This window comes from Callithrix jacchus, chromosome 15 (assembly GCF_049354715.1).
Source record: "Callithrix jacchus isolate 240 chromosome 15, calJac240_pri, whole genome shotgun sequence".
Taxonomy (NCBI): domain Eukaryota; kingdom Metazoa; phylum Chordata; class Mammalia; order Primates; family Cebidae; genus Callithrix; species Callithrix jacchus.
In genome coordinates, this window is record NC_133516.1 from 104,211,980 (window position 1) to 104,228,311 (window position 16,332).

Genomic DNA, 16,332 nt, shown 5'->3' on the forward strand with positions numbered 1-16,332 from the left:
TGAACTCCTGGCCTCATGATCCACCTGCCTCAGCCTCCCAAAGTGCTGGGATTACAGGTGTGAGCCACCGCACCCAGCATTACCCCTTTTCTAACCCAGTAGAGTGGAGATGATGTGAAATGATCAAATTCAGGAAACATTTTAAAGAAGAGACCAAAAAACTTGCTGATAGTTGAGGTAAAGAACCAAGGGATGGGACTTTTACATCAGGTGATGCAGACAAAAGAACTTTAGATTAGTCTTCCCTCTCGAGCTAAGTAGAAAATCTAGACGTAATCATTTTAAAAGTCTGCAGATGGCAGATCAGTGATCTGGCAAGGTAATGAAGAATTACCTCACCAAGATTCAGAAAAAGAAAGAAATACAGACCGGTGAAACTGGCATTGGAACTACTTTTACCCTGGGGATGTGTACTGCTTAATATAGAAGAGCTGGTTGGACCTTTGGTAGCCTCTTGCAATGGGAAAGAGTGGTTTGATAGTGTCTCAGTCCATTTCTGTGTAACTATAATGTAATACCACAGACTGGGTAATTTATAAAAGAAATTGATCTCCTACAGTTCTGGAGGCTGGAGAGTCTGAGTTTGAGGGGCTGGCATCTGGTAAAGGCCTTCTTGCTACATCATAACATGGCGAAGGGTATCACGTGGCTAACCAGCAAGAGTGTGTGTGTCAGCTCAGGTCCCTTTTCCTCTTCTTATAAAGCCAGCAGTCCCATCATTGGGGTCCCGACTTGATGACCTTTCCTAATCCTGCTTACCTTCCAAATGCTGCACCTCCAGTCAGCATAGGAATTGGGGGATTAGTTTCCAACATGACATATAAAGGACACATTGAAACCACAGCACATAGATTGCAACCTACACTTGAGTCATCTGATTGCACAGAGAATTCTAGTCCTTAGAACTGAATTAAGGTGATTCCTGATTGCTATGTTTATGGAGTCCTGGCAGAAGTAAATGAAATTCCTCTATGGAGGGAGACAAAATTTTGCAGGGCCTCAAATCATTTCCAATTTTTCTGCAATTTGAGAAAGAAATCACAATGCCTGGCACATGAGGAGATGACATTTCACAGAAAGAACCAATAGACAATTACCCACAGCTACTTCAAATATTGGAATGATCAGACAGAGGCTTTAAAATATTATTTTTATATTCCAGGAGATAAAAGACTAGAAGTTTTGGTGGAAAACTAAAATTATTAAAATGGTAGCAGATTTGAAAAACGAATCAAATAGCATCTGAGAACAGAAAACAAAAAATAGAGTAAACAAAAACTAAGAGGCCGAACTGAAGTTTGAACCCAGGAAGTTCAACTTAGGGGCCACCTCAGTAACAGCTACTCCCAAAACCAGATAAAAAATTCTGACACTCTTAAACTGCAAATTTAGCTATTTAGAGTTTAGCCAATTTAAACTATTTTTCAGTTATTCACTGAAAACATTACATTATCTTATAAAAGACAGACAATGTGGTCCAATATGTAATTTGGGGACAAAATTGTCAAGCTACTGATAGAATAAAACCATGATGGGTCAACAGAACATTCATCATTTCTTTGAGAAAAGCCCAATAAAATTTGAATAAAATTTCAGGCAAATACAAGCTTCTCTGACTGATATGATTTTCATGTTTCATATTCTTTTGTTAGAAAGTTATATAGAACTAATTTACTTATTAATGAATACTGTCTGAGACATTTAAGGTAAACCCACTTGGCTCAGTCTGAAATATTTCCTTTTAAAATGTTCTGCTCTTCCTGACCTTAGTATCAGGGTGTTCTGGGGATCAGATGACACTTGTTTCTCTTCAGCATGCTTTGCCTTGATGTTAGTTTTTAGCCAAGGTGCATGACTGGGCTTTTCCTTTTAACAATTTATTTCCATATCTTCTGGACTCCTCAGTTGACACTTACAGATGAAAATTACCTGACTGCCTCAGGTAGGAAATATCTTAATGCAGAGCTCCTTCAAAATTATATTTTTTGGCGAGATTTTCCATTAATTTGGTTTCTTGGGAGTAAAATACAGTTGGCTGAGTGGAATATCATTGTGTGTGAGACTAGAATCCCTAGTAGATTATTTTCTAACATTTATTCAGTTGGCAGACACTGTGGGGTACCGTCAACCCCTTCAGTGAAGGACTTTGTAGCTCCATTGTTGATAGTGTTTTCCACAGTTCAGGGGTTGGCCTCTTCACGGATTGCCTTACCCAAGGATAGATGCGGAAGTGTTGGCCATTTCAGGCCAAGAGACGACAACTCTAAGTGGCAGTTTTAGCTCTGGGGCTTCCCATACGGTTAGCTGAGTCTGATGTGGCCCTACCTAACAGTTTGATTTCCCCTATTCACATCAGTTTCTGTTCCTTCTTATCCCCAAGTGATGATCTGAGGTTACTCCTTAAAATAATAACATTCTTTCACATTAAACTCCATCTTAGAGTTTGCATTCCGCAGTACCCAATGATGGCAATCTTCTCAAATTTTCATGCAATCAGGTAGGGAATCTGACATCCATCCATCCATCCATCCATCCATCCATCCATCCATCCATCTATCCATTTCTTTACACTACCGCTTTGAAAACAATTCTTAAATTTTATTTTATAGAGATGGGCTCTCGCTATGTTGCCCAGGCTCATCTGAAACTCCTGGGCTCAAGTGATCCTCCTGCCTCAGCTTCCCAAAGTGTTGGGATTACAGGCATGAAAGAGCATGCCTGGCAGCACTGTGTTTATTAAACCATTCTGGCAACTCAAAAGATTAATTTTTCTTTTCAACAACATTTCTTCAAGGTATGACATCTTTACTATCCAACGGGTGGTCATTTGTTATGTTTCAGCAGTTTCCAAATGACTTAAATTAAATGTCTAATGTTTAGGCATGTTAGCATACTTTGCGATCAAAATCTTAATGTGTAGTTATTTTTGGACTTGCAAAAATCTTAGCATTGGTTTCACCAAATTATCTCCAGATGGCAGCAGAGAGCAATCTTAATGCAAACAGATGATTAGAAACAGCACAGGGTTTGCTTATTAAAGAAAACAGACCAATTATGAGGTGGTATGGGGGTCTAATTAGAAGAAAGTGTGAATGAATAGATAGATTCAGTAGGGGTTAGAAATGTGGGAGATGTATTGGAGACAAAACAGTTACCATCTTCAGAAACGTAGGTAGTAAAAGAGAGACTAATTAGCCTCGTAATTTAAGTAGACTTTGGAGTGAGATTTCTTGGACTTGAATCCTGTTTCTATCATTTTTCAGCTGTGTGGCTTTTGACACTTTATATAACCTCTCTACTTTGAGTTTCCTCAATGGCAAATGGTATTTACTGTATAGGATTGCTGAGATAATTAGGGAATGTTTATAAACTGCTTAGAACAAGACCAGGGTGTTAAGCTTAGGGCTTGATAAATATCTGCCATGGATATGACCAGTGAGATTTGCAGTTGATATTTAGCTGAATATAATATGTGATTGCTAATTTCTCTACTCGGATTTTGCTTATTTTGATACTGCCCACATTTAATTTTCAAATAACTATTTCTCAATTTTCCTTTTCGTATAATGTATAAAATTATGAGAAAAAGGAATCATTAATTGCAATGTGACATATTTTTTCTAACTCTTTAAGAAGAATTTTCATGCATGTGACATAGATCAACCATATATTAGAGTAAAAATTTTCAAGAAAAATCAATATAATAGAAGGTATAAAAATAGAAATTTGCATTTCATGAGGCTCTTTTAAGTTACCATTTAGTCCATTTAATGATTGTCCATGGAGGAAGATACAGGATTTCAGACGAGTCTTGAGAGCGTGGGTAAGTAAAGGTAACAGAGAGGTGAACTGGAAAATAGAAAATGAAATATGCCAGGAAAGCAGCCTTTTTATGCAATTTTATGTTGAATTATAGCATCTCCAGGACAATTCATTGATTAAAATCTCTAGTTATTGTACATGGGAGCAGAGAGGAAGTAAAGAAAAGAGTGGAGTATTATACAGTTTGAGTCCCTTGAAATTCTTTAGACTATTAGGTACTGTTCTTTTTACCTCTGTGAAACTGGTATGTTAGCACTTGGCTAGCAGTAGGATAGGGTAGATTGAGGGAATTAGGACTAAGGGTTTAGCTGGTACATTTGTGTGAGTGTGTGTGTATGGGGGGGCACACATGCATGTGTAGAGAAGGGTAAGTCAGGTCAGATTCTAAGCCAGAGAGTTCACCAAAAGTAACAATGAAAAGGGAAGGAGTTATTGGCCCATTTTGCAAGGACACACATCCAGAAAATTCAGCTATGGCAGGAGGAGCAGGCAGGCGCTGAAGATCTAGGCAGTCAAGACTGAAATACAGGAGGTGAATGGTAGGCAACGGTACTGGGAAAAAAGAAGGGTCAAGAAGTCAGGAAAAAAAGTCCATGAAGTCTTTGCAGTGAGCATTCAAGAGCCATGCAAAGCTTCCTCGTCATTGGGAGGAATCCCAAGGGCAAGACTGCAACATTTCATCTTAAATGGATTCAGTTGTGGCTAAGTCCGAACCTGACATTGGAGAGAAAGAAATACCCGACTGGAAGAAGTTTACTTCAACAGCATTTACAGGTGCCTAAATCAATTTTCAGTTTAGCAACTGATAAGTTGAGTAAACCAACTGTGTTGCTTTGGGGGAATTATGGCCTAAAGTAGTTCTAACTTACTAAAGCGTCTGTGTCTTTTTGTTTTGGCGACTACAGCATTAATTGGCACTGCATTGTTCTGTCTCCCGTATGCTCTGCTTCGTAACTGGTATGATTGAAGGAGACCCGGAAGACTGCTGGACTAAAAGGTTTGGGTTTCTGGCTTAAACAACACCTGTTTCTTCATCCTTTTTCACTCTTCTGCCTTGCTTCCTGGGTCCTGTGACCAAGGGTCCCAACCAGGTAGAATTTGTGGCCTTTAGAGTTTTTAGAGCGGTGCATTACCAGACACACATCTTTCTCCTATACTGACCTTTGTGGCATGTCTTTGGTGGATGATTATGTTAACAAACTTTTAGTCCCTTTATTGTTTTAAACATCCACCTTCCATAAAAGGTGGAAGGTGGGAGTTGAGAGGTTACAGGAGTGGGGTTTGCAGGTGGAGAAGATGAGGGACCAGGGAGAGAATCTTTCATCCTGTCAAATCTATTTTGCAATGTTATGGTTTTTGATATCCATCTCTTGATTCTTCACCTGCTGATTGCAGATCGTGGTCTGACCTCAGGTGAGCCCATAGGAGTGTGTCTATGAAAGTCGTTGCATGAAATTTCAAAGCAGAGGAGTGAAAAGCACACAGGAGTAGAAAGTATAGCACATTTTATTCCCAGGTGTGCCAACAAGTTGCTTTGAGGCCTTAGGCCATTTCGCCCTCCTGTGGTTTAGCTTTGGCTGTGTCATTGAGCAGACATTAAAATAAATGATCTCCGAGAATTTTTGGTGACATGAGAAGAAGCTCATATCAATATAAGGTAAACAGATACAGACTTGAGTAAGAAACTTTCCCAGTATCACTGGACTAGTAATTGCACAGCAGAGACTTAACACAATGTCTATCTAAACCAGTGTGAATTTTAACTTCACTTTCTCTCTGCTCAATGCAACCTCTGCCTCCTGGGTTCGAGCGATTCTCATGCTTCAGCCTCCCAAGTGGCGGGGACTACAGATGAGTGCCATCCTACCTGGCTGTTTTTTTTTTTTTTTTTTGGCCATATATATGTATATTTTTTAAGTAGAGATGGAGTTTGGAGTTTTGTCATGTTGCCTAGACTGGTCTCGAACTCCTGAGCTCAGCTTCTGTGTGGTAGAAAACCAGACAGATGTATTCTCACGAATTTCCCGACATCTGGTGAAACATTAGACGAAGGAAAGACATTTTTATCATGGTCTCCCCTTGTCATAGCTCACGCTCTCAAGTGTCCCATGCCCTCGAGGACTTGATTTCACTGCTTCATCAAATTAATTAACTTGGAAAAAAAAAGCTTCAGAAGGGGAAAGGGGGAATATTTATAATGTTTGGCAAGAAGGAAGATGAAACTAACAGAAAAAAATGCAGGCTGTTTAATCTTTTTCCTGTTTGCAATGTTTTCTTCCCCTTCCTGTACAGTTTTGCCTTGGGGTAGAAAATTCTCAGCACAGAGAGGATTTACCCCCCTCTCAAACATAACTTAAAAGCATAGGAACTAGCAACCTTAAGGAAGAGATTTTTTTTTTTTTTTCCTTTGGAGGCGGGGAGTCTGAATTCCGGATGTGTGGCAACTAAAAGATGAGTAATTATTTCTAATTTAGTTAAAATGATCAGTCTGACTCTTCAAAGGTGAAAGCGAATGGCAATAAGTATTGAATTCTGATAGACAGAACGCCCTCACTCACCCCTAACAAGATACCTTCATCCTAATTGCTGAAACCTGTGAATATGTTACCTTGTGTGGCAAAAAAGGACGTTGCAGATGTGTTTCAATTAAAGATCTTGAGATTAGAAGATCATGTTAGATTATCTGGGTGGACCGAAAATAATCACAAGGTCTTTATAAAAGGGAAGCAGAAGGGTCACAGGCAGAGAAGATGTGACCTGGACTAGAGGTCGGAATGATGTTGGTACAAGCCAAGAAATGGAGGCGTCCTCCAGCCGCTGGAAAAGGCAGAGAACGAATCTGCCCGAGCCTCCAGCTGGAGTGCAGCCCTGCCAACACCTTGATTTTAGTCCCCTAAGATCCATTTCAGACTTCTGATCTTCAGAACTGTATGACAATAAATGTTATATTGTCTTGAGCCAGTGAGTTTGTGGTAATTTATTACAGTTGCAATAGGAAACTGTTACACTTACGATGATCACAGAGTTGTGTGTTGACTTCCATTGTAGACAGTAATTTCACACGATAATTTTCAAGGAAAACTATTCTATTCCAGACTTGAATACTAAGGCCATAAAGCTCTTCAACCGGGAGAAACCTCTAAAAGTTATCATGATTGGGAAATTTACAAGGATGGGCCCAAATAAATAGATATTCTGTTTTACTTTTTAGTGTAAGGTTAGACAAATCTGTTTATTTTGGACACGTTCAATGCCTTACTGTAAAGTTTATCTGTGTGCAGCAGAAGTGAGAGGAGAACCAATGAGCTGAGAGATAACTCAATCAATCTGCTTCCTCTGTCTTTGCTTCAGGGCTTCATACAGGAAATCTATTGCTGTGTCAAGTTCCAGAGAAAAGCTTCTGTTCTTCCAAGTTACTAATCAGGCTAAACCACATAGACGTGAAGGAGGGAGCTAGAAGGAAGGGAGTGCCGCGCTGTCGATGGGCTAAGAGGATTCTGTACTGAGAAGTTGACCAGAAAGGGTCCCACCATGCTCACAGCTCTTTCTGTACCTGTGTGGAGGAAAATTACTGAGTGAAGGGCAGAAAGAGAGAAAACAGAAATGCTCTGTCCTTGGAGAACTGCTAACCTAGGGCTACTGTTGATTTTGACTGTCTTCTTAGTGACTGGTAAGTTTGAATTCTCTTTGGGAGAATGGTGAGAAACCTGGTCTCAGCTCTTCCTGAATTTTTTTTTTTTTTTTTTGTCTTTCTTCTGGGGCAATGCAAATCAATTGCAATCATAGATATAAAGGGTTGCCTAATACGGGTTACTCCTGTATCTAGTTTACCTTACCATCACTTTTTCCCGTGTCTTATTTTAATTTGTATCCGACTGTCATACACACATCTCTATAATTTGTCTTACTGCCCACTTCCTTATTTCCTCCTGTTTTTCAAACAAGGCAGGATACATCAAATACACACCAGCAGCAATCAAAGTCACTTAGGTTCTCTTTATCTTATTCTCGCCCCCACCCCCTTTTTCAGACAGGGTCTTGCTCTGTTGCCCAGGCTGGAGTGCAGTAGTGCATCATAACTCTCTGCAGCCTGTAACTCCAGGGCTCAAGCAGTCCTCCCACTCAGCCTCAAGAGTGTCTAGGACTACAGATGTGTGCCATTATGCTTGGCTAATTTTAAAAATTTTTGATAGAGATGGAGTCTTGCTATGTTGTCCAGGCTGATCTTCAGCTCCTAGATTCAAGTGATTCTCCCACCTCAGACTCTCAAAAGCACTGGGATTACAGGCATAAGCCACTGCACCCAGCCTCTTCTCTCTCAAGAATTAAAAAAAAAAAATAAGAACCCTAACTCATTTAGGTCCACACTTCCAGTAGTATAGATAAGGACAGTTTATTGCTCTCTGTCACTTTCAATGATAAGGCACTTAAAAGAATATAACAGTTACAGTGGCATGTCTGTGATGTATGTCTGTATTTATCTTCAAGCTGTGTGGGCTGCAAGAGACGCTATGAGTTAGAGAACCCACTCCTCAACATCTAGGTGCCTACAGAAGTTATACAGAACGTGGGCCACTGTGGGGGTGTCCTGGTTTCACTGCAGAAAGGTTGGTAAGAGTTGGTGTCGGAGGGAGTTTTCAGGTTTCGCTTTTAGTAGATGGAGCAGCTGCAAGGGAAGAGTGTAGTTGGTTTTAAATGTTATAATTTGATAATTGAAAGAAGAAAAGGTATTTTTCCCTCATTTCTGAATGACTTTAAAATGCTGCTCATCTTCCAGCAAGAAATCTGCTTTCAACATGTTAATCTTACTAGCAAGCACATGCAAAATAACTACTCTATGACTGTACCTTCCTATGGAGAATTTTCACATACTTTTTCCCCTTTGATCTGCACAACAACCCAGTGAGGTAGACATGGAAGACACCTCTCCATTTCACAAAGGCAGAAATGGAGGCGTAGAGAGGTGAAATGATTTTCCCAAGGCGAGAAATGACTAGAATAAGGCAGAATCACAATCAGTAATGATATACATACATCAGTAAGCACTGCTGAACATTCGAGCAGGCACTTTTCCTCATTATTTAACCACTGTGCTTTTCACTGAAGGGCACCAGTGAAAAAAGTCAAGCCAATACTTAGTTTTAGTCTTAACAGACTGTTATTTACCTTAAAAAATAGTCAAGTGATCTCAGTCTTTCAGGAGTTGAGATCTTGCTGTAGAAAACTCTTATAGAAACTTGTGCAGGACCCAGCTTGGCTGGGAAAGACAGATAGGCAAGGAGCTGTTTCTGTCAAATTGCACTGTTACTTTTGGGAAAAGGAAGAAAAAAAAAAAAACCATTAAAACATAATTTATAATTTTCAATTTTAAAGGTTGAAAGGTTTACATTTTAAAACTATTTCTGAACACAGCTAGGAAAGACTGCATATATCGGATCTATGAAGTCTATGCTTGTGTTACTATCAAGTTATTAAATGTTTAAAATCCCGATATAAAAAAGGGTATTATTGTACATGCAGTGATCCGTTGTGATAGGTTTACGATGAAGCGTATCACTCGGGGAAATGACTTCATGACTTTATTGCTGACGCTGCTCTGTTAGTAATTAATACTGCCGGACAGAACTCACTTCGTACAAGATAAATTGGCAAAGGGGCAAGGGAGCTAAGGACTTAGATGTAGAACATAGTATTCATTTGGTTTCCCTATTTTCTTTTTGTTTACTTACTTGCTTATAACAGCAAGCAGCATGTAGTGAGTAGACAAGATTTATCCAGAAAAACCTGAGGGGAAACATAAAAACAACCTAAATTGTGCATGTCAGAGAAATATACCCTAGCTTGTACCTGGTCCCCTTCCCTGGCACTCCCATACCCTGTGCCACTTCTGCCTCCTTCTTTTAGCCCTATTGTCTTCTAGATTGTGTGTGTGTGTGTGTGTGTGTGTGTGTGTGTGTGTTCAAATTGTATTCTTCTGTTCCATTTAAAATTATTCCATCTTTTGTAAAAGTTACTGTTTTGTGACTATGAGTTACAAAAAAGGAACCCTCTACTTCTTTCCTTCTTTGGGCTAATTTTTATTCATTTATTGTTATCTTCCACTAGAGGACAGGCAGTAACAAGAAGAGGAGATAAAAATCAAGACAGGGCTCTAAGGTAGCTTTGGCAGATTTGCAAACAATGGAAGAAGATGAAAAACAATTGTGCAAAAGAAGGGTTTGTTCTTATTAATAATTTTAGCTCTATCTTCCTTTTCTAGTTTGTGATATTTGTGAATTTACATATTACAATAATTTATAGGTGTGTTTTCTCCAAGTGTTCATGTTTAAGCAATTAATAAATTAAAAGTCCTCATTCATGGGTATATGTGTGTGTGTGTAGAATAGTGGCTAAACGTTATTAGCCATCTAAATTAGAAAGAGAAATGTAAGGTAAAACAGTTGGTGAACATTTAAAGTCAGTAAATCTTGAAATTGTGTATGAAACTAGTACAAATCTAAAGGAGGGAGATATTACAGTGGGCTGGAGTTTGTGGAGATGGGTCTTGAGCTAGGCTTGGAATGACAGGTTTGGATAAACAGGGAAAGGTAGAGAAAGGAATTGGAAAGATAGGACAGGTCGCATGTATAAATGCAAGGTGCTTGAGAGAGAGAACTGTAGCTTGCAGAAACAGCAATTATGTGTTAAATGACAACAGGAAATAAGGCTGGATTTTTGGGGTCCTTAATAGCCAAGTAAAAAAAACCTGGGTATTGGTCAGTAGACAATGAGGAACCACTTATTTTTGGTGAACAGGAAAATTATATAATTAAGTAGCATTTTTGGATGTGGTAACAGTGTTCCATTGAGTGGCACTAGATTAAATATTTATTTTGAAACATGAGTCTACAGCTATGCTAGGGTTCTCATTTGAAAAAGTTCTGTGATGCCACTGAGATATATATGTGACGTGGAAGGGAGCTTCCTCTTTGTGGAGGAAGATGTTAAGTTCAGTATAGGAAGGGAGGACAAGTAGATGAAAGTTTCTACAGATATTTGGAAATACAGTCAGCCCTCTGTCTTGCATCTCTGGATTCAACCAACTTCAGATTGAACATATAAGGGGAAAAGTGGATGATTTCATTAGTACTGAACATGTGCAGATTTTGTTCTTGTCATTTCCTAAATAATTCAGTGTAAGAGCTGTTTATATAGTTTACACTGTATTAGGTGTTATGAGCAATCTAGAGATGATTGAAAGTATATAAGAGATTGTGCGTAGGTTTATGCAAATACCACACCATTTTATATTAGGGACTTGAGCTTCTTTGAATTTTGCTATCTCTGGGGGTCCTATAATCCCCCAGACACTGAGGGATGACTTCTAGTGTTTGTGAATCATTCATGAAGTAGATGATCCATTCCATGAACAGAATAAATATAGAGACAAAAAGAATAGAATAAGCACTACAGATATTTGGATATGGGCTCTGAGAACCATACTTAGGAAGATCTGAGAAGAGACAGGAAGGGAGCCAATATGGAGTGCCAACTGAGTGCTTAACCTCAAATAGGAGAAGACACTCTTCTGAAATTGAGGTCTAAGAGGAGACAGTAGATACAGGGATGCTAGTAGGTTGAGGATGGCAATAGGTAAAGGGAACAAATGAGAGAGTTTACGGAAGATAAATTTCCTCCCAATAAGATCATGAATATTTCGGTTAATGGCATTTATTTAATAAAACGACCCAGTAGTTGTTTAATTTTATGTTACATCTGAAAAATTAACCTGTACATTGATTAAAATGTAGTAGCCATTGACATGTTTTTGCCTCTTCTCCCTTATTATCACTCATGTACCTTTGTCAATTCCTGACTGGGATTTGGGAGCAGATCTGTGGTTATAAAATATCTTTGGACTGTAGTCCCTAAGAACCAAGTCAACAATCATTACTTTTAAAATAATAATAATAGTAATAAATATCACTGATTTATATAATTCGTATAATAGACATAGTCACAATCAGCTCTTTTTTCCCCAGGAAGAAATAACATTATTCATGCATTAACACTAAGCAAACAACTTCCAAGATTTTCTAGCTAGAATTTGTATGCTTAGACCCCATTCTAACACCAAATCCAATTTGTATTTAAGGCAAGAAATATCAAAAAGTTCCAGGATTAAAGCAGGGCAAAAAGTTTTTCCATTTCTTTTCTGAGACAGGGTCTCACTCTGTCACCCGGGCTGGAATGCAGTGGTGCAGTCATGGCTAAGTGCGGTCTTGACCTCCCAGGCTCAGGTGATCCTCTTGTTTTAGGCTCCCGAGTAGCTGGGACTACAGGTGTGTACCACCATGCTAGGCTAATGTTTTTTGTATTCTTTGTAGACAAGGTGCCCCCATGTTGCGCAGGCTGTTCTTGAACTCCTGGGCTCAAGCGATCCTCCTGCCTTGGCCTCTCAAACTGTTGGAATTACAGGCATGAGTCACTGTACCTGGCCAGTTTTTCCACTTTTAAAGAAATACTTTTGTTTAAAAATCTCTGCTACTTTGAGTTATTGATGCTGTTGTAAGTTCTCTTGGAAATTAAACTCTCAGATTGAGTTTTGTGTACAGATGCTTTTGAGCAGAGGGAGAAGTCTACCTGTAATCTAAACCAATTGACACCCTCACCTGACCCCACAGGGAGCTCAGGAGCTAGAGTGGCCTTAGAGAGGCCATGTATTGAATAAAGATGGTGGTCCTTTAGACTTCATGTAAATCAGTTATTGGATTGGGCTCCCCTGGGAGGGGTCTGACTTTGGTGAAAGTGGCCAAAGTCATCCCCGGAGAGGCTGAAAACTGAAGACTGTCTATTGACAGTGATTCTAGTGGCGAGAACGAAAAGTCAAAAGCAATTGCTGGTGGCACATACTATGTCCACTGTAGTTGCCATTTGTAATACTATTAATTCTTTCTTGAATTTCCAAGTTTCTACCTAGTATTATTTTCTTTCATCCCAGAATAATTTCTGTTACTGTTTCTAGTAGTACAGGTCTGTTAGTGAGGAGTTCTCTTTAGTTCTCCTTTTATAGGTATTTTCCCCAATATCTGGTCTTTCTGTTCTTTTGATTGACTATTACTATATTTTCTATTACTATATATTCAAGTTTACTCATGATTACAATTCCTCTCTCCTCTCCATTCTTCCGTAAAGCCCTAGTGAATATATTATTTTAGATATATTTTTCAGTTTTAAGAGTTCCATTTATTTGTTAAAAGATTTTTTTCCTCTGCTGAGATTTTTCTGTGTTTTCATTCATTCATGCATTGTGAGTATATTTTTCTTTGTGTCACCAAGCATAGCTGAATGCTGCTTTAAGACTCTTGTCTGAGAATTCTAACATCTGGGTCAACTTGAAGTTATTGGTCTCTCTTAATATATTTTCTCCTAAGAATGGGCCACATTTCCTTGGTTCTTTGTAAAGTACATAGTTTTATTTGGGTTTTGAATGTTGCACAGATTCTGTTACATTGCAGTGTTGATATTACTTGGTTGGACTCAAACTGCAAACTCTACCCCTCGGACAGCATCTCAAATGCCGGTTCTTTCCCAGTTAGCTAATCTGCTTTGGTCGTGACCTGCGGTGTGTGCTTTTGAGTCAGCAGAGATATGGGTAGAGTGTGTGCAGAATTTGGGACTCTTTTACTTTGACTCCACTGCTTTTCAGAGAGTAAGGTTGCCTTAAAATCTGCCCTCTGGATAGTGGTGCATGCCTGTAATCCCAGCACTTTGGGAGGCCGAGGCGGGTGGATCACGAGGTCAAGAGATCGAGACCATCCTGGTCAACATGGTGAAACCCCGTCTCTACTAAAAATACAAAAAATTAGCTGGGCACGGTGGCGCGTGCCTGTAATTCCAGCTACTCAGGAGGCTGAGGCAGAAGAATTGCCTGAACCCAGGAGGCGGAGGTTGCGGTGAGCAGAGATCGCGCCATTGCACTCCAGCCTAGGTAACAAGAGCGAAATTCCGTCCCAAAAAAAAAAAAAAATCTGCCCTCTGGTTCTTCAGAAAACTGTGGGTTTTCTGTTAGAGTTTTAGCTGCCTAATGTGGTATCCACTGCAGCCCTTCCTGGGACCAACATCAGTAAAAATGGGGAAATAACAGGCACCTACACAAAAAATGGAGCCCACACCCACAACCCTGAGCCATTGTGTTTCTTCGAGCATTAACATCTTCCAAGGACTGTTCTGCTTCCTCCACTTTCTGGTGGCCTCAGGTAGTCGTTTTTATATTTTGCCCACAATTCATAGTTCCTATCTGTGGAAACTCACTGGCTCAAAAAGTGAAACTTTCTTCATCTACATATTTTAAAATATTATTGTACTTTTACAACTAATATTGACTTAGTAGTTATATTGTCTGGGATGTTAAGATTGAATATATTATGCCTTTTTGCTTTCTAAATTTTCCCCATGCATTGAATGTTTTGGTACATTTCACTTTTCTCAATAAAATTTCATTCTTCTTTTCCACAATTTCTAGTAAAATTTCTAGATACTAATTTAGATACCAATAGACACCAATTTCTAAATACTAATATAACTCTGTGTTGGGTCTAAAGATTAGTTATGTAATTCTAACCAGTAGCTGTTTCATCTTTAGAAATTGCTTCACTTCTTTTGACAGTAATTTCCTCATTTGCGAAATGAAGGAGGGGTATGACACTATTAAGAAGTATAAAGCCCTCAGGAAGGAAGGGCTTTAGAAACCTTCAAATTAAAAATGTTTCATTTTATACATGGGGCAAATAAAGCCCAGGTGTGTACACGGGATTGCTAATAATATCACACAGCTTTCTGGGGTATGAGCTGAGTTTCGAACACCTTCATAGTACAAAAATTAGAGGGGAAGGGGATGGCACAAGTGTGTGGGAGAAAAATCTATGGCTTTTAGATGTGATACACTTGAAATGACAGCAAGCATTCAAGTGGGGAAATATTTCAGCTAAATGTTTGAGATTCTTGTTTAGGAAAAATAAGTCAAAGCTAAAATATGGGTGGGTTACTCTATCATCCAGTAATTTAGAGAGTCTGTCATGTATCAGTCACTGTGCTTCATGTCTGTGGACACTTGATCAAGACAGACATAGGTCCTGCTCTCATGGAGCTTAAATCTGGCGAGGAAAATAGATATTAAATTAATTACTGCAAATAATTAAATAATGTGCAAGTACATAAGGATAAATACAGAGTGACATAGAAATGTGTAATGGGTGAGTCTAATCTGGTTGGAGGGTCAATTTAGGCTTTTCCGAGGAAGTGATGTTTAAGATGAAGACGAACAAAAACAGCGAGGTAGGAAGAGTTGAGGGATGAACATTCCAGGCTGGTCAAACAGGCCGGATGAAGGACGGAGGGAGCTAAACTGTGACTGGACTGCTGACAACAAGAGGAAATCACCTGTGTAGAGATCCAGTTGAAGTTCAAGAGGTTGGGGAGCAAGAGGAGAAAAGTGTAAAGGGAAAGAGCAGCTGAGACTTTTGTGAATACTGACATTATGATGCTCGAGGAGAAAGACAGATTGCAGAATAGATACGTGAGGCAGCAGTGAAGATGGGAAGGAGACAGAGAAGGAATGCATGGGTGTAGTGGGAAGGCTAGAAAAGGGGTTTTAGAAGGAGAGGAAAGTCGTTAATTGTATCAAAATCCACCAAGCAACCTTGGAACGCCAGCACTAAAAACTAGCCAAAAGCTTGACTGTAAAAGGTCTGGTGACCTTGAAAATTGCAGTTTGAGTAGATAGAGTGGGAGCAGCAAGATTGCTGGTATTGAGGAGGGAGTGGGTGGGAAGGAAATTGAGGCTGTGGGAACAGACCACTCATTCTAGAAGTTAGACAGCAAAGAAAGGAGAAGGGATCCTCGCTAGAAAAGGAAGTAGCATCTAATAATTTTTTTTTCTACCAACATAGGGGAAACCTGAAGGTGTTTAAAGGCTTTATTTGAGAAAACTCAGTGATTTGGAACAACTATTTTTCCAATTAGTATGTGTTCATGTACTTTTAAGGTGTTTAGTAATTTCTTTTCTTTTTCTCTGCCATTTTGTTACTTTACCATGAAATGCTACCTTTGCCTAAAGGTTTATCGGTTACTTAATATGAGAATATCTGGTTATATGATTCATTTTGTGGTGCTGATAAGTTCTTGAAAAAAAATGTCCAAATGGTGAATGTTTACAGATCCCTAATAATAAAATCTAGTTATTTTTATTCTTCAAAAAATTGTCTTACTTATCTTTGTCTTTTCCTTAGTTATTCCCCAGGGATAGTTCTAATCCAGGGATTTAAAGGTAGTTGCCAGACAGAATCCCTATAGAGCCTAAAATTGCCTATAGAGGTCAAACCTGCTTAATCAGACTTTTCCAGTGTATAGGGATCTAGACTTTCACAAGTCTAGATCGAGGGTATTCTGATGGGAGGCAGGGTTCGGAGCACTAGCCTAGGTCTTTCCTAGTTTTCTCATCACCCCGACTATCCTTGTTTTCTTTGCAGA

General features: G+C 39.2%; 1 protein-coding gene across 2 annotated transcripts in view; it reads left to right on the top strand.

Annotated features, from left to right (window-relative positions):
- The first annotated feature begins 1,817 nt into the window (after positions 1-1,817).
- Positions 1,818-16,332, top strand: part of CD200R1 (CD200 receptor 1) — a 58,500-nt gene continuing 43,985 nt past the window's right edge. The window contains exon 1 of one of the 2 annotated variants that reach the window (XM_078352385.1): positions 1,818-1,942. In XM_078352385.1, the coding sequence (XP_078208511.1) occupies positions 1,852-1,942 (91 nt within the window). In that variant the 5' untranslated portion in view covers positions 1,818-1,851. Of the gene's footprint in view, positions 1,943-7,244; positions 7,493-16,332 lie in introns of those variants that run through there. The other variant, XM_078352386.1, reaches the window with a different exon arrangement.